Raw genomic sequence first — 23,047 nt, 5'->3', positions numbered from 1 at the left:
CTGGGGCCAGAAGCCAGTTCCCAGCACATGCCAAGTGACCGGCTGCCTTGGTCTCCAACCTGCAGGCTCTGCGTGTTTGCACGGCAGAGCGCAGAGGCACCGGGGAGCCAAGGGAGGCTGCAGCTGTGTGCGCGGTCCCTGCCCCGCGCAGGAAGAGACTGGCTGCTTGCCTCCGCGCACACAGACCCCGTGCCCGCTGCCTTCCCCGCAGGAGCATGGGTGCATGAGAGTGCCAATGGCAGACCCATGTAGTGGTGGGGCAACAGGGTGGAGGCAAGGTTGGGTCTCTCCAAGCCTCCCTCCAGTGCCACCAAATCTGAGTTTTCCACCCCACTGCCACCTGCTCTGCCTAAGCAGTGGCAGCAGTGCAGGGCTGGGCAGGGGGACAGCGAGGGGCGTCTGGGCCCTGGCTTGCTGTACCCGTCTCTAGCCAGGTATCAGGAGCCCGACTGCCAAACAGTGAGTCACGCGAAACCTGGCTCGCGGCAACGGCAGAGGTGATGTCGTCCTCGCAGCGTAGCCAGAGCATGACTGGCAGGGACTCGTGGCAACACCCTGGCAGCGTGCTGAATAGAAAGGCTGCTTTCACAAGGCTGCTGTCCCAGGGGCAGGTCACCCCAGTGCTGCCAGGGCACGGCACACCAGTGCCAGGAGGTGCGTGGGTTATGTAAGGCAGTTTGGGTGCTGCATCGGGAGCGTGTTGTTCCAGCCCCGAAAACAACCCCGGGCCAGTGTCGCAGGGAAGAGCCTCCCGGAGAGGCTCATTTTCCCCCTGCTTGTGCCCACCCAGCTCTCAACAAGCAGCAGGTTTGGGAGGGAGGGAGAGAGATGCATGCACCTATTTCTCCCGGCGTCCCCCTCCCCAGCAGAGCCGCAGGGCGAGAGACAGCAAGCAGAGGACATGAAGCCTGCTTCTTCCGAGAGGCTTTCTCCAGCTTGAGATGAAAGATTTCTCTGTTAAGAGAACAGCACAGGCCTTTTGGAATGAAACTACCTTCTGTACCAAAGAAAACCAGTGTTTCATTTTGAAAACCCTGCAATGACAGGCTCAGACCCTGCGTGGTTGTGGCCAGGGGAGGGGGTTTCCCAGACAAAGCGATCTGCCAGCGCTCGCTCGCAGCGGCCTGGACTCGCTGGCTGGAGTGTTTCGAGGACACCTGTCCTCCAGCCGGCACAAAAGGCAGGCGAGCAGGTTTGTCCACCCCGGCCTCGTCCCTTGAGTCAGATTCCTGTTTGGGAATTCATGCGAAACCGTGCAGCTCCCTGCGGAAAGCTCCCAAGGCAGGAGGAGGAAACTGGGCAGCTTGGGGCTGGGCGGGGGTGAGCCGTGGCACGGGGCAGAGGCATCGTGCCCGGGTCTCCGGGAGCCCAGCAGCTTTCTGAGTAAATCGGTACCTTGTGGGGTCCAAACAGAGCATCTTGGCCCTCCTGCCGGTGTCTGGGGAGCTGTCCCTTCCTGAAGCCCCGCGGAAAGCCGGGGCCCTACCTAGCGCCTCCCTCTGCCCCTCGTTTGGCCACGCAAGTCGCTGCCTGCCACGGGGCAAAGGCAGGTGCTCGTACCAGACGCGCAGGTAATTGGGGAGCAAACACCCAGCCATGCTGAGGGACAGGTCCGACCAGTTCCTGCCGGGATTGCAGCGGCTGTGAGCACGCAGCGGGGCGCGCACTCTGCCCCGTCGCGCTGCGCTGACGGCTCGCTCTCCACGACACTCTGTGCAGCGGGCATGGCCCTGGCAGCGCGGTGACCCCCCCCGCCGGCCCCAGCCCCCCCCCCGCACGTGGCGGATGGATCGGGACACCTCTCCGGTAAGGCTCTGGGCACCGCTTCCCCGTCGGGCGGCCTGGCTGAGGTCCTGGTTGTGTCACGGCTTGGCTTGGCAGCCTCACCGCTCTGTGCGCCTGATGGTGGATCTCCACGGGACCCGGGCTTGTCTCCTCCCGTCTCTAGAGGATTCACCCCTTGGAGCGGTAGGCGGGAGGATGGAGCGAGGCAGGCTGGCAGCCAGGATCCAGGCCCTGGGGCACCATTTTGCCTCTCTGTGCCTCAGTTTGCCCATCAGTGAAAGGGGCAGAATGGCATTTGCATGGCCAGCAGGGACTGTGAGGCCAGGCTAGTGACTATGAGGGCAGCACCTGGTGAGAGAGGTGCCAGCAGAGCATAAAGGAGGGCTGCTCAGAGGCTGCATGCAGGGGCAGGTGCCCAGCCCTCGGTGCCCGAACCAGTGAGTCATGGAGGGAAAGGTTCTGGGCCCGGTGCTCCGTGTGGAGGCCGTGGAGCTGCCCTGGTGCTCTGGGCCAGAGGGCAGGGTCCGGGGTGGGAGCAGTGTGGCCCAATGCACTAGGCATGGGCTGGGCTGCCAGGTACTCCCCACCTGCTCCGCGAGCTTGACTTTGTTCAACTGTGCCTCAGTTTCCCCTTCTGCGCAATGAGGGCAATCCCTTGTGGGTGTGCCCACGTTGCTAAGTGTGGTTGCTTGTGGTGTGGGCTCCAGCATCCCCGTTCGGAGAGGGCATCCCACGGTGAGCGTGCTGGGGTTGAAGCGCCTGCGTCCCTCTGGGGCAGGCAGCATCCTGCAGCTCAGGGTCCACCCCGATGCCAGCCGTGGGGACTGCATCCCATTGCAACATCTGAGCCGCTATTTGGACCTGGCTGCATAGGTTCCTTACCCCGCATGAGGCAGCCCAGGTGGGCCACGCTGGCCTTCATTTCCAGCCTTCGGGCTGGTGCAAGGGCCTGTTGGCCTGGCTGGTGCAGGCCCTGCGTGGGCAGAGGTGGACCCTGGCTAACGCTGTTGCCTGGCCAGGCCCCAGGGCACCAGGGAAGAGAGCCAGGCTCCGGCGGGCGAGATGCGGGCGAGTTGGGAGCAGAGGGTCAATTGGAAGGAAAGAGCACAGTGTGAGCTGGGCAGGGTGAGATGCAGAGCAGATGCTTGGCAGCTCTGTGCATCCTGCAGGCTTGTGTGGTTTAGACTGATTTAATCTCGTCGAGTGTCTGCTACTCAAATGATTCGTATGACTTTCTGTTTCTGCCCCAATGCACCACTTGACCTTGAGCCCCGTGCCCTGGCGCAGGCGTAACTTCCTTGCATTGCAGCCTCCCACAGCTACCTGCAGCTGCTGCTGGTTCGGTGCTGGCACCTACCTCCCTGGCCCATGGTGGGCCCGAGCTGTCCTGTCCCACTCTCACCTGCACTATTCCCCGCACCTTTTGGTTTATGCACTCGCCATCCGTCGCCCCACCAAGGCCCAGGACCAAGTGGTCAACCTCCTGCTGGCTCTGGCTAAGCTCGTCATCTGGCTATCCAGGAAGGAGGCTCTGGCCGGGAAGGCTCCCGGTCACCTCGGGACATTTTTCCTCGGTGTCCTTCGTGCCCGTCTCTGGGCAGAGCACCGCTGGGCAGTAGCCGCCGGCAAGCTGAAGCAGTTTGTGGGCCGGTGGGCGCTGTCCGGGGTCTCTGCTCACTGTCCCCCAGGGAAGCACTCGTTTTGAACCTCTGACCCCCCACGTGCACACCCTGTTTTTCTTTTGGTTGTCCCCCGCAATGTTTATTTAAATGTCGGGAGCCCGGCCGCCCAATGGAAACAGCGGCGGCCCCCGAAGAATTTTTTTGTTTATCTACCAACGTCATCATCTGTCCGGCAACCAGCCGGACGCCGGCATCGCCATCGGCCACCCGACCGGGGTGGCCCTAAGAACTATTCGGTGAACTGAGACTTTTCAATAGTCCCACCCTCACCTGCTCCCTTCCCAGCCAGGACTGGGTGAGAGAGGAGACTCTGGAAGGCTGTGTGGATCCGTGTTGTGGGCTTGTCCCAGCTGGGATCTTGCTTGCACCTAGAGCTTGCCAGCCGGGAGTGAGGTGCCCAGGCCGTTGCCCCCTCCCCGCAAGCGGGATGCACGATTGTAGCACAGGCTGAGCAGCTTCCTGGGAACGGGGGAGACCCTCGGAGCTGGACAATTCCTCCCTCTATTTGAAGTGCTCTGGCTGACCCGTGACGCACCCCGCAGAGCCCCGCCTGGGCTGTCCTTGTGGAGGGCTTGCTGCGTTAATGCCCGTGCTGTGCTGATGGCCCCTGGTGCTGCGCAAGCCCATTGCTCAGCCCTGATTCATATCACACCCTGCGCACCCTGGGAGGTGCCCTGCCCTGCTCCAGCTGCTGGTGCCCAGGTGGCCCTGATGAACCACCAGCGAGGGCTGATGAGATCCGAGCAGCCACGGACCCTCCTCCGAAGCTGCCAGGGTGCTGCTCGCCCTGCCCGAGAGCCCAGCGCAGTTCAGACCCTTGTTCCTCGAGCTAGGCCTGTGGCTGGAGGGCAGAGCGGTCATCTCCCTGTGACCAAAGTGGTGTCTGACCCTCTGTGCGCAGCCAGGGCACGGGGCAGCTGCCCGCGGGTGGACCCTGACCCTTGCTCAGCTCGGCCTGGCCTGCCCATGAGCTGCCGGAGCCGCCATGCCTTCGGGCTCCTGTTCCCTGTTATGGGAGCAGCTCTCTGCGGGCTCAGCTCCGTAGGCCAGCAGGCCGTGAGATTTCCTGTCCTGCTCCCGGCCTTTCCAGCGAGTTTGGGTCAGGCGTGCGCTGAGGCGGGGGTCGCCACGGGAAGGAGGTGGGTGCTGCACGCGTGCCCCCGCTAGGACAAGCAGTGGCCACAGCTGCGCTGTGTGCTCTCTGGGGACAGCCCAGCAACCCCGTCTAGAGCCAGCAGCTGTGGACCGTCTCCGGCACGGTGGGGTCGCTGACACCAGCCACGTCCTTGCCCTGGGGCCGTCCCCGGATGGTGGCTGCTTGTCCCTGTAACGGTCTTGTGTCCTGGGCTGAGTGCTCGCTTGCTCCCTGGGGAGGCAGCTGCCAGCGCCAGCATGCAGCAAGCCGGATCGATCCGGTGCTGCGTGCACGCTGTTTGCATGAAGCTTCGAGAGCATTTTTGTGGCACAGCTCACGCGGCCGGGCCGGGACCCCGCAGCCCCCAGAAGTGCTGGGTGGGGAAAAAGCAGTGATCTTAGCTTGGTGTTTTGCCTGCGCCTGACTTGTTCCCTGTGTGCATGTAGTGGGCCGGGGGGCCGGGGGTTCCCTGTGGCCCTGCCCACATCCCTCCCGGCACTGAGCGGGGATTGCCCCACGCGGCGTCTCCCGGCAGACCGCTGGTTGGTAGTACGTACAGCGAGCGGGGGATTTAACGCCGAGATCACATTAGCAACAACCCGAAGTTTGCCCCGAGCTCAGAGCAGGGGCCGTCGGCGGAGGAAGGGGGCGGCTGGCTCCGGCCGGTAAAGGGCATTGGGAGAGAGGATCTTGAGGAAAGGAAGCAAACAAGCCGTGGGAGTGACGGACCCGCGGGGCGGCATTCCAGCGCGCAGGAAGTTTCAGGGCTTGGAGAGCAGCAATTATTACTGCTGCTAATTACCCCCTACCTGTTACGTCGTGTGCTCCAGATGAGTCACTACGGGGTGATCACTGGGAACAGGCTCCCGGCTTCCCGAGTTGCATCAAGTGGGGCAAGATGGCCGTGGCCGGGTTCTGGCCACAAAGGAGCCTCCCGGGAGGCCCACGAGTGCGGCCTCGCTGCCCCGTCTCTGGGCAGGCAGGTGGCCTTTGGCTCTGGGAGCCGCCAGTGATTTGCAAGTCTTGGTGTCTTCTTCCCTCCAGGACACTCCACCTCCACCATCCAGCAACGCCGCCGAGCCCTCTGCCTCGCCCCGCAGCCACCCGCTCACTGCCCGCTCTGCGCAGCCCCGGGAAAATGTCCGCGGCATCAGCTTCAAGCCCAACGCGCTGGAGGCCAGGCCGGCTCCCCCGGCCCCCGTGGCTCGGGAGAACACCAGTAAGACGGGTGCTGCGCCCACAACCCCTGGCTCCCGCAACGCCCTCCTGGCCCCGGCTGGAGGCATGAGCCTGGGTCGTGCCAGCAATACCCCCTCCCTCCCCACCCCGCCTGGGAGCCTCCTCCTGGTTCGGGAGCTCGGGGGGTGAGAGCAGCCAGTGCCTGACCCCAGAGGCTGCAGCGGGCTGGTGACGCTGTGCCTGGCTTTCTCCACGGGACAGGTGGGATGCTGAGAGCAGGCCCCTGGGACAGAGCAGTGCCAGGCTGCACCTCCCCGCGCGCCCTGGGACTGCCCTGATGACATCCGGCTGCGCTGGGAGGAGTCTGTCAGCAGCCAAGAGCCTGGTGCTTGGGGGCGAGCGGGGGGACCAGCGCCTGGACATCCTGCCTGCGACTGGCACGGCTTAAAATAGAATTGCGCCTGATGGGCTGAGCCTGCTGCCCGCCCCGGCCTGCCGGCATGGCCCAGCCCAGCCCACGCCCCAGCCCCATGCGGTGTTGCAGGGCAGCCTGCGTGACCTGCCGGGCTGGTCCTGAGTGCAGCAAGGGGGTGCCAGGAGCAGGCCGGGCTGCAGCACTCGGGGCAGTGCTGGTGGGGACGTGTCCGGCTGCACAATGCACCCACGGGGCAGGTGCTTGGCCTGGGCAGAAGGGTGGAGGATTTGGGGCTGGGCGCCTCCGGCCAGGGAGCATGGGGAAGCACGTGCAGCCTCTGCCCAGGCTGGTCCCAACAGATCTACCACCTGGAGTTGGCAGCGGGAGCTGGAGCACGGCAGGTCAAGCCTGTGCCCTGTGCCCCTCTCGGGAAGGTGCCACAGCCAGGCGAGATGTTCCCACACCTGGATGGGGAGCAGGGCCAGGGGAGCATCTGCCCAGTCCTAGGCAGAGGGGCATCTCCGCTAGTGTTGCTCCGTGCATTTCTGCCCCTCGATGCCCCAGGTGCGACTGACCCTCTGCTTGTCCCCGTTCCAGCTGCAGGGCCCCCGGCGCTGCAGTTCAAGGCCCCGCGGTGCATGAGCCAGAAGAGGCTAGCCCTGATCTTCTGCATCTGTGTCCTCATCCTCCTCCTCATCGCCCTCATCCTGCTCTGTGAGTCCCTCCCCTGTTTGCTGGGCTGGGGCTTGGACTGGGGCAGGGGCAGGGGCAGGGGCAGGGGCAGGGGCAGGGGGGTGGTCGCCCATCTCGCTGGTCCGGGCAGCCAGCATCCTTGCGCAGCTGCTGCCTGGGGTCAGGGCTCCAGCCTGGCTCCACCTGCATGGAGCCACAGGTGAGCCTGGGTGCGCAGGGGCTGTGGCAGGAGCACGTGGCCCTGTCTGAGCTGCGGGGAGGGCGATGGCTGCTGTAGGTGCCGGCTACAGCCTGGCAGTTGGCGAGGACAAGGTTGCAGCCCTGCAGACACCTTCCTCCTTCCATTTCTGGGCCTTTCCTGACACCTCGTGGACGAGCAAAGCCTTGCGGTGGGAGACCAGGGCCGTGGGGAGGGTTGCGCTGACTGGAGAGCGAGGGAGAGGACAGCGGTTCTGCTGGCGGGTCGTGTTGTTCTGCAGGAGCAAACTGAAGCTAGGGCCAGGGCCAGGGCCAGGGCCAGGGCCAGGGCATGCCAGCAAAGGCAGCGGGTTTACAGTCACGGGCTCAGCTGGCCTCAGCTCTGCCTGGATCCACTGCAAAGCCCAGATGGGTCCCAAGCCCCAACCCACCCCCAGCAGGCTGCTGTGCAGGTCTGGGAATGGGGTGACTTTCTGGGGAGCCTGAACCCCAGTTCTCATGTCGCGTTTCCCCTGGCCCTGCAGGCAGGGAGTCCTGGGGGCTGCACTGCCCCGGGGCGCGTGTGCTTGGGGCTGAGGTTTCCAGCCTGGCTCTGGAAATGCCCGGGGCTGGCATTGGCTCTTCAGTAGCACCAGCCTCTGCCAGCTGCCCTGGTCTCCGGCTCTCGGCACCGCTGGTCCAGTCTACGGCTCTTCCAGGCTGTCTGGGCACAGCTGAGCTGGGAGCATCAAAGCCCCCGGCCATCCCTGTGAGCATCGGGCTTCAGAGGGACGGGGACAGGGGATGCCTGTGTCCCTCCTCCCTGCTGCCAGGTGCCTCCAGAGGCTTTGAGCAGGGCACAGACCGCGGGTGGCCATCTGGGCACCCCTTGCCATGCTCTGCTGGGGCTCTGGGCAGGTCTTGTTCTGGGGCCCTGGTAAAGCCCCTGCCATGTGGATGTGCCCCACAATCGCGCCCCAGGGCCCAGGTTTCAGGAGCGCCCATCACACTGGCCATGACAGTCCCTGGGACAGGGGCAGGGTGTTTTCAGGTGACCTCCTGAAATCAGCTAGGGCATGCAGCACCCCCGGGGCCTGCCGCAGCCCATCTCAGCTGCGCCGGTCTCACCGGGCCACGTGTTTGCTCCCAGTCATGTTCTGGCGGTCGCAGACTGGCATCGTGCACAAGGAGCCGGTCGAGGTCTGCAAGGACAACGCTGTGCGCTGTGACGGGGTGGTCGAGTGCTCCCAGAAATCGGATGAGCTGGACTGCGGTAACATCCTGGGGTCTGGTCTCCCATGGGCAAGGGGGTGGGGACTTGTGCCACTGGCCTCAGACGTGCTCTGAGCCCCATCCCACGGCCTTTCACTTTGGCACCCCCGAGACGGCCCGAGTGCAAGCAGGCATGAGGCTGCTGCCTCTGCTACTGTCTGGGGTTGGCTGGCGCTGCCCGTCTGGTCTTGGGGGTATCAGGAGCTGGGGTTGCCTAAGGGGCTCGGCAGGGGTTTGGGCACAGCCCAGTCCAGCACTGGTGCGGTCGGCCCAGACACCCCGCGCGGGTGCAGGAGGGCACGGCCGTGGCACCTGTGGCAGCTCCTGCTCTCGGTGCCTTGTGCCCGCAGTGCGGTTCGGCTGGGACCAGTCCCTGCTCCACGTCTACTCCGGTGCCGAGAGCCAGTGGCTCCCCGTGTGCAGCAGCACCTGGAACGACTCCTTCTCCCGCAAGACCTGCAAGCAGCTGGGATACCAGAAGTAATTCCCGGGGGACGGGGGCACTTGGGCTGGTCGTGCTCTGGGCTCTTGCACGGGGAGGCTGGGCTGGGATTGGTGGGAGCGGGGCAGGGCCCCTCATCCGGCCCCAGGACTCAGCCCCTCTGTCTCCTTCCAGCGTGTTTCTCACGGAGTTCATCCCGCTACGCTTCTCAGGCAAGAGCCTCTCGGTGACCGCGGACCATCGCACCATCCAGCAGAGCCTCAACAGGTACGAGAGGGGCCACCCTTCCCCTTGGCTCTGCCCGTGGCACTGGTGCCAGCCCCCCAGGCCCCAGGCTACCTGTGTCTGCCCGGGAAAAGCCCTGTCTGAACGGCAGCCCCTGCCCAGGTCATCCAGGGGGACAGTGCAAAGCGTGGGTGATGCTCTGCTCACACGGCGCTGCAGAGACAGCCCCGGGCAGGCTCCCAGGTGAGGTGGCTGCAGTCGTGTGCAAGGCCATGGGCACCGCCCAGCTCCTCGGGCCTTTCCCACTTGTCCTCATGCAGCGGAGCAGGGAGGTGGGCCCCGCACAGCAGGTTTGGGAGCAGTGGGGTGGGGAGAGGAGCCCGGCACACCACGGTTTGCTCCTGACCCGCTCTCCAGCGCAGTCCCAGTGTGAAGGCTCGTGCAGCGTGGAGCTGACCTGTCCTTGGGGAAAGCGTGTGCACATCGTGCACCCCCGGAGAGGCAGATCCGCAGTCCTGCGCCTGCTGCGAGGGGGCCCGAGGCACCTTGGTGTGGCCAGCTCTGCCTCATGCAAGCTGTGAGAACCAGGAGAGGCTTCAGCACAGAGCCATGGGCTGCCTGCCCTCGCGGGCACGCGCCTAGCCAGAGCCGGCCTCAAGGAGAGACCTGAAGGGCGGTATCAGGATACAAACGTGGAGGCCGAGGGGAGACAGGCCGGGTACCCGCGGACAGAGCGCAGCTTCATCTCTCTGTTTTGTTCCCTTGTGCAGCTCCAGTTGCTCCACGGGAAAATACGTCTCCCTGCGTTGCACAAGTAAGGGGAAGGCTTTACCACGCTGGTGGGCAGGACAGAGCTGGGGTGTCAGCAGCACCGGGTCTGGAGCAGGCTAGCTGCACCCACCCGGGGTGCCAAGCAGGGCATGGCATTTGTTACGGGGTCATTGCATTTTCCCTGCACCTGGGTAAAAAATTAAGACCCTTCCCATCCACATACCCACAGCTTCTCATTGAAATGCTCAGTTTTCAATGAAAAAGGAATAAAAAACCACAGGTTTTTGACTCCTTTGCCTTGGTTCTTTGGTCCTTCCCTTCGAGTGACTCCCCCAGCTCTAGCACTGGAACAAGGTGCTATTCTGCTCTGCTCTGCTGGGGCTGCGGGTCGACGCAGATCTGGGGCTTTGCGGTGCCTGTCGCCGGTGCATCAGCAGCGGTGCCAGTGGGTGCAGTTCTCAAGGCACTACCGGGCTCTGCTTTTGCTCCGTGTCGGGCTGGGGCAGGCTGTGGGGCTGGCATTGCTGCTCTCATCCAGCAGCTCACGTGCAGCACGCTTGCACCTGTGAATCTCTGTGACCCTGTGCCATGCACATGAGCCAGATCCAGTTCTTTGGCTGAGATACCAGTGAGCCACGTAGCCTTTTGGGACAAATGCAACCCCTCCTCGGGCCCTGGGCGAGGGTGCTCAGCCCCTGGGAGGGCTCAGCGAGTTGCTTCCCCCCAGGCTGTGGGCAGAGGACATCTAGCCGGATCGTTGGTGGGACGGAGGCTCCAGTGAACAGGTGGCCCTGGCAAGCTAGTCTCCAGTATGGGCCAGTCCACATCTGCGGGGGCACAATCATCGATGCCCAGTGGGTGCTCACAGCCGCCCACTGCTTCTTCATGTAAGTGTAGGCTGGAGCAGAGAGTGGGGGGCAGCGGGCCTGACCGGAGCCACGTCCCTGCCCCGTGGCTGCTGCAGGCAGAGGGCAGGTGCACAGCGGTGCCCATACAGGTGTTGGGGGAACGGCTACTTCGCCCTGGGGACTGTGTGCGGTAGATGAGGGCACCTGGCCATTCCTCTCTCCTGGTATCCAGGCTCCCCGAGAGCACCGCGCTGCTGGGGGCTGGCCGGGGGCCGCGGGAAGCTGGTGGGGTACTCGTGCAGGCAACAGCGTGCGCCCTGCCCTGCCTGGCCTGCCCTTAGCATGCACGTGCTGGGCACGGGCCTTGGGCACGGGGCTGGCACAGCGGTAGCAGGCTCCGGACCTCGCTGAGAGCGGTCTGGCTGATGCCGGCCAGGCTCGGCTGTTGGCTTCATGTTTGTCCCCTTCTCTTCAGGAACAGCGTCAAGATCCTGGATGACTGGAAGGTGTACGTGGGGTCCTCCGACCTGCGGCAGCGCACCGAGGGCATCTCGGTCTCCCGCATCATCATCAACACCAACTACAGTGACGATCAGGACGACTATGACATCGCCTTGATGAAGCTCTCCAGGCCCTTGACGCTCTCTGGTGAGGCTCTGCCGGCCGCGCGGTGCCTGGGGCTGCAGGGCCTGGGCTTCTGCTTGGCTCCGGGGAAAGGTGGTCACCGTCTGGACGCTTCCCCTCGCTCCTCTGCCCTTGCTCGCTCTCACTGCTGTTTCCCTGCAGCCAACATCCGCCCCGCCTGCCTCCCCATGTACGGGCAGAAGTTCCTGACCAGCAGGTCGTGCTTCATCACTGGCTTTGGAAAGATCAAGGAGACTGAAGGTGAGAGGTGCCCAGCTGGCTGGCCGAGCCGGGGAGCAGTCGCGTCGGCTGCTGCAGCTCCGGGTGCACAAGGGAAAGCCCCAGGAGGCACCCACGTACGCAGGGTGGGGGGCAGAGGGGAGGCCCAAACCTTCCTTCTGGCCAGGGGCTCCCCGTGCTTCCTGGCAGTGCCCGCAGGATGGAGCCACCAGCAACCAGGACCATAATGCAGCTCGAGCCTGCAGAGCCGGGAGGAAGGCAAAAGCCCCGTGGCCTGGGGGGATGCTGGCTTCCTCGTAGGACAGTCCTCTGCCCACAGCAGCCCCTCAGAGCAATGCCCCAGCACTGTGGGGCTGGGCCGTGCCCTCCGGTCACCCCCTCCTCTCGCACCCGCAGAGAACACCACCCCAAAGCTGCGGGAGGCCGAGGTGAAGCTGATTGACTACCGGATCTGCAACAGCAACGATGTCTACGAGGGCTACCTGACCCCCCGGATGATGTGCGCCGGCTACCTGGAGGGCGGGCGGGACTCCTGCCAGGTGAGCCCGTCCCTCCGGGGCAGCGGGGCGCTGGGTGGAGGGGCAGGCACCCGCGGTTGGAGAAGGAGCAATGCCGGTTGGGCTGGGGCCACACCGAGGAGCTGCACTGTCTCTCTGCCACGTCTCGGGGTGGGTCACTCTCGTGGCCTCCCTGACTCTGCCTTTTGCCCCAGGGTGACAGCGGCGGGCCCCTGGTCTGTGAGGACAACGGCCGATGGTACCTGGCTGGGGTGACGAGCTGGGGCACGGGGTGCGGCCAGCCGAACAAACCCGGGGTCTACACACAAGTCACAAAGTTCCTCAGCTGGATTCAAAGCAAGATGGAGGTGAGGCGTGCATGGCGGGGCAGGACGGCACCGGGCCTCACAGCCCTGGCCACCGCAGCTGTTGCCAGCTCGAGGCTTCGAGGGCTCTGGGCACGGTGGTGAAGGGTCTGCAGGCTGCAGTGGTGACCGTGCCAGGCCTGCCTGTGGGTGCTCTCGGCAGGATAGAGCTGGGGGCTGGCATGCCTCACGTGCCGGCTCTCTCCTGTGCTGCGGGAACGTGTGTCGTGTGCCTTGTTTCAGCACCAGCCTTGTGGTCACAGGGTCCAGCCCTGCCCCGGCCGACCTGCCCCCGTGAAGCAGCTGCTCGTTGCCCCCGTGGGCTCACGGGGCAGGCCTTTCCCCGCAGGCGGCAGGAGCTGTGTCCTGCCTGCTGCGTGCAGTGGCTGCAGGTGCCTTGCTGGTCCTGGGGTTTTGCTGAACCGCCCTTTCCTCCGGTGGCTGCTGTGCCAGTGCTGCTCCCTGTGTGTGGGGCTACGTGCAGCCCCCTGCACGGCCGTCACTGGGAACGGAGCTTCCCCCCGGCCCTGAGCGCGGCTGCACTTCACAGCTTTGCCGGCAGCTCGGGGCCGGGCCCATGTGGGAGATGCTTCAACTTGTCCTGCCTAACCCTGCTCCCTTCCCTTTTTGCAGAGCGAGAGCAACTGAGGACAGGGCAGGCCCTGCTCAGGATGCTGTGACGGCGGGCCCACTGCACTGCCCTGCTCGCGTGGGGAGACTGCCGGTGGATTAGAGACCAGCCGCCCCGTCTGGATTTCCCCAAAGACTTAATGGCCCGCAGCTGCTCTGGTTCTTTGCAAGCGCAGCAGCACGGGTAGACCTCCAAAGTCAATTCACTTGCTCAATAATTGAGCTGGGAAATGCAAGCTGGCGATCGGGGAAGCAGCCTAGCCGTGGGCTTGCCAGCGTGTGAAATGCTGTTCCCAGGGACACGGTGGAAGCCCCTTCCCTCCAGACACTTACAACTGGACTTGACGCAGCATTTGGAAATCCCCTGCAGGGAAGACCTCATAGGTCCTTTCTGTCTCTGAATTATATGACCATGAGATAGGAGCGTCAGGGCTGTGTCCTGCCAGTGCTTGGCATCAGAGTGGGGTGGAGGGGGCGGCCGTGCGACGGGGACACGGGCTCAGACTGGAGAGGCAAGTCGGAGCAGCTGCTGGCGCGGGGGTGCAGCCCTGGGCTTTGTGCCCTGGAGGCTGGGCCCATCCTCGCTGCCAAGGCAGCCGGGGAGCAGGACACAGGCACAGGTGGTGCAGAGCAGGTGAGTGAGTGCCCAGGCCCTGGGCATAGCCGGGAAGCTGCCCTTGGCCATGTGGTTCGCACTTATCTCCTCGTGTCCGACTGGAGCCAGGGGCATGCTGAGCTCTCGCGGTTGCAGATAGGAAGGGTGTAGTGGGCAGTCTGTAAACGTGTCAGTTCCAAGCCCCTATTTCCCACGCGTGCCCGGGGCGGTGTGGTGTACATTTCAGTGGCGCTGCTCTGGCACGGCCGCAGGGCTGCGCAGACGGGCAGGACCGCGGGCCCCTGCCCGCCGGAGGAGGTTGCAGGAGCCTGGGAGCAGAGGGAAGGAAGGATGCTTGAGTGCGAGGAGGACCCTGCGCGTGAATGCTGTGCAAGGGGGCCGTGCTACAGACTGGCGGGCAGGGGCAACTCGGGGTCCATGATCTGGCTTAAGCACGAGGATTTGAAAGCACTAAATGTCGCCCTGGTTTTTTGTCATCTTCTGGCTTTGGAGCATCCGAGCATCTCGTGTCTGAGCTATGCCTGGAGACCTGCCCCTCCCTCCTGCCGTGCCAAGGCCTGCGGGCCAGGGCCTCGCGCAGGAAACGCTAACGACTGCCAGGCTCGGGGTGTCAGAGCGCTGGGCACCGGGGCCAGAGAGCTGGTGTCACGGGAGGGGAACGCAGAGGACAGGGGGAAAGTTGGCTGCAGGGGCCACGTCTAGAAAAGCACGTGGTGCCCAGGAGCATAGGGGAGCAGAGCGTCTCCCTTTGTCCAGAGCCAGTCCTTCGCGCACCCGTGCGCTGCAGCGGAGAAGCGCCGAGCGAACGGGAAACGGCTCCGATGCTCTCGCTGAGTCCAGAGCGCGTCTTGCCTGAGCGAGAAGCACCCGACCGGCTGGATCCCGGCAGTGCCGACAGGAGCAAACCCGGGGAGAGCGCGGGGTGACTCAACCCCTCCTGGGACCGGCTGTCTGCGGCTGACGACATGCGGCGTGTTACCACCACGCGCGGGCCCTCTGGCGACTGCAGCCCCTGCAGCAGCTGCACGGCTGCCGGCTTGCATTCGGAGTCGCTCCAGGACTGCTCTTCGGCTCCATTTCCCATGCAAGGTTGGCATCTAACACATAATTATGCACCGCGGGGATGGCTGCGCCGAGGTGCTGGGCAAGACTGGGGCTGGGCCACAGTGCACAGGCCCTCCCGCCTTCCTGGTGCTCGCTGGTGGCGGTTGGACCGTGCGCACCTGTTTTCTGTGCCACGTGCGTGTAACGTCTTTGAACAACGGCACTATTGTGGCTCCACGGTGAGGTTTTTCTTCTGCTCTCATTTACACGGGGAGGCCTATTGCGAGTGCCTGAGCCGTGCGGCGTTGGGAACCGATGCATAAACAAGAAGTGCAATTAAAAGGTCAGCGACGGGGCCTGGCCAAGGGATCGCCTTGTCCATTTGTTCTAACCCTCGCAGAGTTGTTCTCAGCTCTCGGTTTTATAGCTCCCCTTCGTCGTGTTCATCCCCATCCGTGACACAATCACCGGGAGCCCCCTGCCCTCCGCGCCAGCGGGATGTGAGTGCAGGGGCTTCTGCCCGAGTGACCGAGGATTTGACATTTGATTTCTGCACGGCTGAGGCTGGCAGCCCATAGCAGAGTCCCCCCAAAGGTCAGCCAGGCAGGTACTTTGGAGCTGGGCAAGGCTCCCGTGGGCTGTGTGCCTTGCTCGTCTCCGCCGCTATCCAGGCTCCAGCTGCAGCTGCTGCAGCTCAGGCCCTCTGCACATCAGGACCCGTACACGCTTCCTCACCTTTCCCTGTGTCGGACAGGAAGATGGTGTCCCCAGGACGGCCTGCACAGGCGTACCAGGATGTGCTCATATGCGTGCAGGTGATCTCCCACGCTGGGTGTGAGCGGGACTCGGTGACGACCCGCACGTTTCTTGCAGCAATATGAAAGCCCCTTCCCTGCAGAGCTGTCCCTGCCAGGGCAGTTACCTCCCATTAAGGACAGGGCTGCAAATGTGTGCACGGCCCTGGCTTTGCCTGGGAAGAAGGAAAGGCGACGTGTAGTTGCCTGCGTGCAGCCCATCTCGGCCTGCCTTCTCCCTGCTGGAGACGTTCAAGGGGGAGCCGGCGTGCTTGGAAGCTCGCTGCTTCCTTTGGAGCAGATGGAAGTGCTCTCCCATGTCGCAGCAAAGCTGCCGTGGTCTCCTCTTGCTCTGTGCTGTGGCCGGCAGGAGAGGGCAGCCGTGCATCCTGTTCCCCAGCGGTGGGAGCTGTCGTACACTGTAGGGCTGGAGAGTGAAGCCCTTGAGGCCTACTGCGTGCCTCTTCCCTGCCTCCACCCCGGCGCTGCCTTCCTGGCGTGCCGCAGCCCCGAGCTCGCAGGCAGCGTGCAGGAAACGGGTGGAGAAAGACGGGGGTGGGGAGGAAGTTGAGGGCGGGGAAGCTGGACCATCTGGACTGTCTGTCGCACAAGCAACAGGTCTGCGGTGACGTGAACAGACCACAAAACACAGCCGTCCCCGCTGGCCGCATTGGCTCCGCTGCAGTTTCCTGCAGGCGCAGGTGTGCTGCGGAGGGGCCTGCGGGGAGGGTGGCTGCACAGGGCAGAGGTCGGGGGCTCTCTGCGCGGGGGCAGGCCGCCTGGCAGGTGCCTGCGGGAGGTGGAAAAGGGCTGGCGTGTGCAGACATGGGCGGGTGGTACGCAGTGGGCTGCATGAGCAGAGAGGTCGGCCTGGGCAGGGGCTGGATCCCTGGGGTGGGACGATGAGGAGACGCGTGCAGGGGAGGCAAGGCCTGGAGAAGACACGTGTGCTCAAACAGTATTAATGAGGTCAGTCACCAAAAGGGAGAGGTGCCCTGGGCAGACCCCTGGAGCAGGGGAGGCAGGCTTGGGAGCGAGTGCCCCTCCCGCCGCAGGCTGCCGGGTTGCGTGTGCTCAGGGGCGTGTGTGCGCGCAGAGGGGCACAGCCCTTCGCCCCGTGGCTGGATAGGAGCCGACCAAAATGCAAAGCCTGGCACCTCATGCCCTCCTTGCAGCTGGGCCCAGCGAGGGCAGCGGGGCATGACACACGGCAGGGACAGGCGCCGCATTCCCGCTGGCCCGGCATAGGCGCGAGGGGGCTGGCTCTGCCCCTGCCTCGGGGACGCAGGGCGACAGCAGTGCACAACCCCAGGGAGCAGCTTTGCTGTCAGCTTGCATGGCCCCTGGCAGCACTTGCACGAGGGAGGGAGGGTTCATGCCATCTCCCGGAGCAGAGGGGAAGCCACAGGTGCAAGCCCTGGGTGCAGGATTGGCAGGGCAGGGCTGCGCAGCTGCAGCCCTTCAGCTGATTCCCATCAGGACCAGGGCTATGGGAGGCAGGGCATATGTAGGAGAGCTGCTACCTTACAGCTGGCTCTGTGTCTCTGCCTGGCTCGGCCAGGGCCGTTGCAGGGGACTGCTGGGATCCTAGGACCCCGGCATGGAGGTGGGGGTAAGTGCTCCCTTTACAAACCTGGTATCCATTCATGTGTTATGCTTGCCCTGCACCGGAGACGTGGGCTGCAGCGGGGGAAGCTACTTCTGTTCTGAGCTAGCTGGGCCCAGAAACCACCCCCTTGGGCTGGAGTTTGGGCTGGGGAGGGCACCAGGCCAAACCGAGCAGTGCGGCTTGAGGCTGGAGCCCCCCTCCCGAGCGTGTGCTCATCTCCTATTGTGACTTTTTATTAGGAGCTCACTTTGCAGACAGGTGGGGGAGCAGCAAGATGGGCACAAGCCGGAGCCTGCCCTTATCTGCCTGTCTCCTCACACCTGCAGCCTGCGCCCGCATTGCTCGGCCTTCCTGGGGCACCCGTCAAAGGATCTCGTGGCACCTGGTTGAGAGTCGCCCACAAGAGAGTCAGTCACTGAACGCAGCAGCAGGAGGAGAAGCTATCCCGAGCTGGGATGCAGTTGTGCAGGCAGTGTGCTTCCCACGGCGTGGACATCAGGCTCTCATGCCTTGTCGGGGAGGCCATCAGGCTTGGTAGGGGGGAGGCTGGGAGTGAGTGCCCTAGGGCTGGGGACCGGGAGAAGGAGCTGGCCGCAGGGAATCGTGCCTGTTTTGCCAGGGGAGTTGGAGGGAAGGTGAGGGTCTCATTACTGCCTGCCTTCAGGGAGGTGCTGAGGACAAGGGAAAGCTGCATGCAGGTACCTGGGCTCCTTCCAGCCCTGTGAATGCACCCACACATGCACACAACCCTGCACATGCGTGCGAGTGTGCGAGTATCCTACACCAGCTAATACAGGCAGCCGCTGCCCCAGGCATCTGGTTTCATCAGTAGATTTTAATTCAGTGGAGAAGCCTGTCCTTGCTGCAGGATTCCTCAGGTATAAAAAGATAACTTCCTATGAACCTACGCCCCTGTAACTTCCTATGAAATGCCTTGGGCTCTGGGTTGTCTCTATAGAACCAGATTAAATCCCGGCACGGGCCCTACTGATCTCACCTCTGGTAAAGAAAGGTTCTGGGACATCTACATGACAGAAGAGTGGATGTGGGTGGTCATGTCCAAACCTGCATGCAGCTTTGTGCGCACATGAGTCCATGCTACCAGGCTGGTGTACATGACAGGCAGAGACCTTCCCTGGCTGGGCTCCCGTGTGCACAAGCACTCCTGCATTATCTGTGCGTGGGTTCACACTCCAACAGGCAGATGTACTCAAGCCACCCTGCGTGCACCAATATACTCCCAGCCACATCAGTAGCACGCCTGCACACGTGGGGCACGGGGATATTTCTAATTGCGTTTCGACCTTTCGCCGGTTCATCTTGTCGTTTATGTTTCCTAATGCTTAGCAGGGCAGGGAAAGATCCTCCAGCCGCTGCCAGTGGCTATGCTGTGATGCTAAGTAGGGTCCCGAGCTGTTGCGTGTCGCCGGGTGAAGCTGGAGAACCAGCGGGTACGGTCATGGGCTGGGCTGTGCTGGTCTAGCTGCTCTTTCTGGAAGCCCTCGCTTTTATCTCCTCAGCCCAGGAGCATGGCGAGAGCAGCAGGCCTGTAACACTTTACTGCACGCAGAGACTGCATCATGGAGAAGCAAATCTCTTTAAAAGAAAAAGACAATCAAGCCCAAAGTGGAACCTAGCAAGAGCCGATCTTGTGGAAATGACATCCTGCCAGAAGTGCAGCTTCAGTGCACAAAAAATTATGTCTCTAGCAGGGATTTCACCTTCCAGGAAATGATTGTCCCTCTGGGCACCAGAAATGGCCTTTCTGAAGCAGATAAATAGTTTCAAATTCCTAATACACGTTTAATTTACTTCTCCTAACACCGGCACCCAGCAGTCTTTGCACTGAGCCAGAAGAAGGGACGGTAACATTTTCCTGGGGGTTGAAATTTCTAACCCAATTAGGAGTGATTGCTGCTTTTTGAAGCTGGCTGGACCATTTTGTTGTCATTTTAAGCTGTGTCATTTCTGAGGAAAATGCCAGGCCTTTGCAAAGGACAGGAAATTGGAGTCCATGTCACCTCCGTTCTCAAGTGTTTGAGCAACAAGATGTTGTTCTTTTTAATCCGAGGCAAAAAGAAAAAGAGCTGAGCTAGGTAATGCTGGGACAGCGGAGACCAGGAAAGGGAGACGGTGCTTTGTGCACCGCGTCCCATGGGCTCCTGCTGCCTGTCCCTGCCCAGGGCAGCAGAGTGAACCTGCCCCCGTTTGCAGAGGGCTCTGGCTCCTCGGCCTCCCTGTTGCCGCTGCTGACTGGGTCGCCCGTTCCTGCCGCGGCAGTGCCTGCTGCTGCCAGTGTGGCTGCGACCAAACCAACTCGTGTCACGCTGGCCACCAAGTGCTCACCCCCACCCACGATGAATACAGGCAGGACCTGAGGTTGCAGCTGAAAGCAGCTGGCTCCGTGGCCTGTCCCTGACCCCGGTGCCAGGCAGCGTGAAAGCCTTTCTGTTTGGAGAGAAAAAGGCGTTTTCAAGCCAGATGTAGGGAAGACGGAGAACAGACAAAGCCAAAAAGAGCCAGACAAAACCCCAGTGTTTTCCTTCGCCGCGGGGCCGGACGGCTGGTTCTGACGCAGAAACGGGACGGCTCCTGCTGCCGGGTGAAGCGGTGTTCACAATCCTAGGGGGCAAGAGCCCCAGAGCAAGGCCACGGCCGGGCCTGCTGCCGGGGTCCCCTCGCCCCAGCTGTGCTGGCCACCCCCAGCATCAGCCCTTGCAGCCCTGCCCCTTCGCCCCCCCTGGAAGCGCAGCCAGCCGTGCCCCCTGCCTGCCTGGGCCGTGCCCGCAGGACTTGGTGTAGGTTTGGGTGCTTGTTCCCACTGCTGCTCTCCCTCCTCTTTCCTTCCCCGTTTGGTACATGCATGCCAATCCCCGTGCAGCACTTGCCACCCAAAAACGTGAAACCATGGAGATTATTGTGGTGCACCGGTGGCGACTCCCCGAGACCCCCATGTTGAGGCAGAAAGCAGGGCTGGCTGCATGGGCCGGGGTCTCAGACCAAACTATTGCCTTCCTTTCAGGAAAATTGTGGGCGTTCATTGCCTTGGGGCAGGGTGGGCATGCAACATCCCCAAGCCTGTTCAGCGCTTCCTGCAAGCCCCTGGCACAGGCTGCTGACCCCACGTGCCAGGGGGAGTTTGCCTGGGCGGCTGTGTGCTTCCGTCCTGCTCTTTGCTGGAGGACTGGTGGAACGGGAGTTTCACCTCCCTCCATCTCCCCTCCAGGCTCCTACATGCAGCTGTTTGCAAAATGAGGAGGGGAAGTTGGGAGCATTTTTGCAGAATTTGGATTTCTGTCAAGACTTATATCACTGACGTTCACGGAGCAGCTCCTCTCTGCAGTGCTAAACCTATGTGTGGTGCTGGCAACTGGCTGGACTGGAGCCTCTGGCAACAACTCGCCAGGGACAGAGTATCCCTGCTTTTTCTTGCACCCTCTTCTGAAGCAGCAGCGGCAGGGCCCTGTTGGGAGTGGGTACGGGGCTATGTGGACCGTGGGTCTGGTCCAGTGGTTCCCATATTCCTACACTGAGTAGATCATAGGTCAGTGCCACCCAGGTGGATGTAAGGGATAGTTATAAGGGTAAGAGCGAACTGCCCCTAGCTGGCAGCCTGTCTCCCCAAGCTCCCCTCTGTTCTGGTCTGCCTGGCTTTGCCCAGGTGGCTTTTCTATGAAGATGCTTTCCTAGAATCATGCAGGTTTTCTTGTCATCAGCAGCATCACTTCTTCCAGGGCCTTTAGTGCAACCATGAGTACCCTGTCCCTTCACCTGTTACACTCTGGGCCTGGCGCCAGGCACTGATGCCTGGCAGATGAGGAGCATGCAGTCAGGTTTCCATACGCTGGGGCACTCCCTGGGTACCAGTGCACTACAAACCAGCACTTGCCTCTCAGAGGTCTCCCCCAACCCCTGGGGCAGGGTTGACCTGTGCCTGAGTGTCTGTTTGTGTGATGCCCACAGCGGTGCTGCTGGTCCAGTACTCTGCTCTCCCTAGTGCCACAGGCTGCCAAGGAAACCTCTTTTAAAGCTTAAAAACCCAGGTTTGAGGCCTCCGTAGGGTACTGCTAAATAGAAAGGCAGCCAGAGATTAAGATTCAAGCCACAGCTTCCCTCAGTGACCTATTTCTCTGCATCGTGTTCTGCTAACCCATTCTCGTGGGCAGCCAGCTTGCCTTGTGCGCCAGCACTTGTAATGGATGACGCTAGCCGTGTCCACCCCGCCCTCCTCTGCGCGACGCTGACGCCGGACAGGGAGAGCCGTGGCCAGGGCTCTGCATGGATGGGCCTTAGCATCAGAAGGGGGAAATCTGGGCTCTGGGCCCTACTCCACTGGTGGCTTCCTGCCCGCAGGCCAGCGCGTGTGGGGCTCTAAACTCTGGTTTATTCAAACCTGAAGTAGTAGGTGTCACATGGCTGCAGTAGATGTGGTGGGTAAAGATCGCATGGATTTGAAAGCGCCCAGATCCTCCTGTCCCGTGCATCAGCACAGCTTGGCGGGCTTCGGTAGAGCTACTCTGGTTTGTCCTTGCAACAGGCCTGGCCCCCAGTGCGCTGGGAACAACAGTCCCACCGGCACGCGGCAGGAGTCTGCAGCAGCAGGTTGTGTTTAGATCTCATGTCTTGTTGCGCTTCCCACTGAACATGTGCTTTTCCTCTGTAGAAACATCGGACCAGACCCTTTGCAGAGCCCAGTCGAGGTGTCACCCGCAGCTTCCCTGGGCTTGTGTGGAAATGTCTGTAGTGCTGCCGCGCATTGGAGTTGACTGCGAGGGGCTTGGTATTTTAGGACCAAAAGGTGAAATAGGGAGGAAAAATTAAAACTGTTTTGTGCTCGGAAGCTCTAGGCTGCCGCAGCTCCCAACAGCAGTGAGCTACAGGTCGCTCCAGTGTGGCTCTCTCTTCATTGCCTCTCCAGACCCAGCGAGCCTGAATGCAGCCGGAGATGATTGTTGCTCTGGCAGGGGACTTTATTGCACAGAACGGATAATGAAGCTAGGACAAGGTTACAGGAGGCCTGAGCTGATCTCAGCCTTTTGGTATCTGCCTCTCTGGTCGGGTCCTGGGGGGGTATAGCATAACAGATGAAAGTAGCTGCCTATCATGCCATCCCCTGCCACAGAACTAGACCTGAGGTCATGCTGGTCATGCATACAGGCCCATTATCTCTCAGCCCTGCTCAGTAATTACCTTGAAATGCCAGTGTTGGTTTTTTTCTTTCCTGTTTTCCTGGGAACTGACAAATGAACACACATCAGCACCGGGCCGTGGTCGCAGCATCCGCTCCCAGCACCGACGTGTGTCAGGAACAGTGCGGGGGAGAGGGCCGGTCGGCGGCGTGGCCAGGATGGCTTCTGGAGGAGGAAGGGGCTCTGGAGCAGCACCGGCATGAGCACGAACTTGCCCTCTGGTATCTGACCCACACACAGAGCAGAAACCAGGTCATATTCGCCAGAACAGACTTTCACATCAATCTGTCCCGTTTAACTCGGATGCTGTCAGGATTCGACACCCCAGGTTCTCCTTTTCTTTTTGTCCCAGTCATTGGGACCCTCCGTCCATCCCATCCCCTGATCCCTTCCCTTCCCCTCTTGTTTTTGCACAAAAAAAAAATGTTAATTTTATTTCTATGTATATATAAATAAATATATTCATTTAACTTGACCTCCAGTGCTGTCAAGCAGCCGTTGTGCTGCACTTGGCAGAGCAGAACACACTCAACACCTGTTACCTCGTTTGTACCGCCTAACCTTCCCTGGAGAGGAGACCTGACGCACAAACCCAGAGCCAGGCTTCAGCAAGGGGGCAGCAAGCCAGCAGCCCCCACCGGCCCCTGCCCCGAGCCGGCTGCCACACACGCCCTGCCCTGCTGGGCCGCTCCCTGCGCCCGCCCCGATCCCCCCCAGCGCGGGGCGCGCGGCCAGGCAGCGACGGGCCCCGGGGTGCCGGGGCAGGGGCGTGCGCTGCCCGCCGCCTGCGGCCGCCTCCCCTCGGCTCCGGAGCA

General features: G+C 62.4%; 1 protein-coding gene and 1 long non-coding RNA gene across 4 annotated transcripts; both read left to right on the top strand.

Annotated features, from left to right (window-relative positions):
• The first annotated feature begins 1,647 nt into the window (after nucleotides 1–1,647).
• TMPRSS13 (transmembrane serine protease 13) lies at nucleotides 1,648–13,409 on the top strand. Its single transcript, XM_019492368.2, has 13 exons — nucleotides 1,648–1,806; nucleotides 5,647–5,821; nucleotides 6,794–6,910; nucleotides 8,217–8,339; nucleotides 8,689–8,818; nucleotides 8,955–9,047; nucleotides 9,776–9,819; nucleotides 10,504–10,663; nucleotides 11,100–11,272; nucleotides 11,411–11,509; nucleotides 11,885–12,027; nucleotides 12,201–12,353; nucleotides 12,984–13,409. Exons 1-13 carry the CDS (start codon nucleotides 1,786–1,788, stop codon nucleotides 12,996–12,998), a joined length of 1,446 nt encoding a protein of 481 aa, XP_019347913.1. The 5' UTR covers nucleotides 1,648–1,785; the 3' UTR covers nucleotides 12,999–13,409.
• Nucleotides 13,410–15,876: 2,467 nt separating this feature from the next.
• Nucleotides 15,877–22,764, top strand: LOC132246560 (uncharacterized). Of its 3 annotated transcripts, none has more exons than XR_009457935.1 (2): nucleotides 15,877–16,135; nucleotides 17,370–22,764. It is a non-coding gene; the product is annotated as an uncharacterized LOC132246560 (long non-coding RNA). The 3 variants fall into 3 exon arrangements; XR_009457934.1 differs by lacking the exon at nucleotides 15,877–16,135 and adding an exon at nucleotides 16,176–17,046; XR_009457933.1 differs by lacking the exon at nucleotides 15,877–16,135 and adding an exon at nucleotides 16,176–17,046 and having other exon boundaries at nucleotides 17,283–22,764.
• The last annotated feature ends 283 nt before the right edge of the window (nucleotides 22,765–23,047 follow it).

This window comes from Alligator mississippiensis, chromosome 16 (assembly GCF_030867095.1).
Source record: "Alligator mississippiensis isolate rAllMis1 chromosome 16, rAllMis1, whole genome shotgun sequence".
Lineage (NCBI taxonomy): Eukaryota > Metazoa > Chordata > Crocodylia > Alligatoridae > Alligator > Alligator mississippiensis.
Note: the sequence above shows the minus strand (reverse complement) of the source record. Positions and strands in the feature narration are given on the sequence as shown.

What these genes read in the sequence shown, in the direction of transcription:
- TMPRSS13 (XM_019492368.2), top strand. Translation starts at nt 1,786, where the DNA reads ATGGATCGGGACACCTCTCCG. An exon ending in CGTGGCTCGGGAGAACACCA is followed by an intron (nt 5,822 to 6,793) that starts GTAAGACGGGTG and finishes TCCCCGTTCCAG; the next exon opens with CTGCAGGGCCCCCGGCGCTG. An exon ending in CGTCTCCCTGCGTTGCACAA is followed by an intron (nt 9,820 to 10,503) that starts GTAAGGGGAAGG and finishes GCTTCCCCCCAG; the next exon opens with GCTGTGGGCAGAGGACATCT.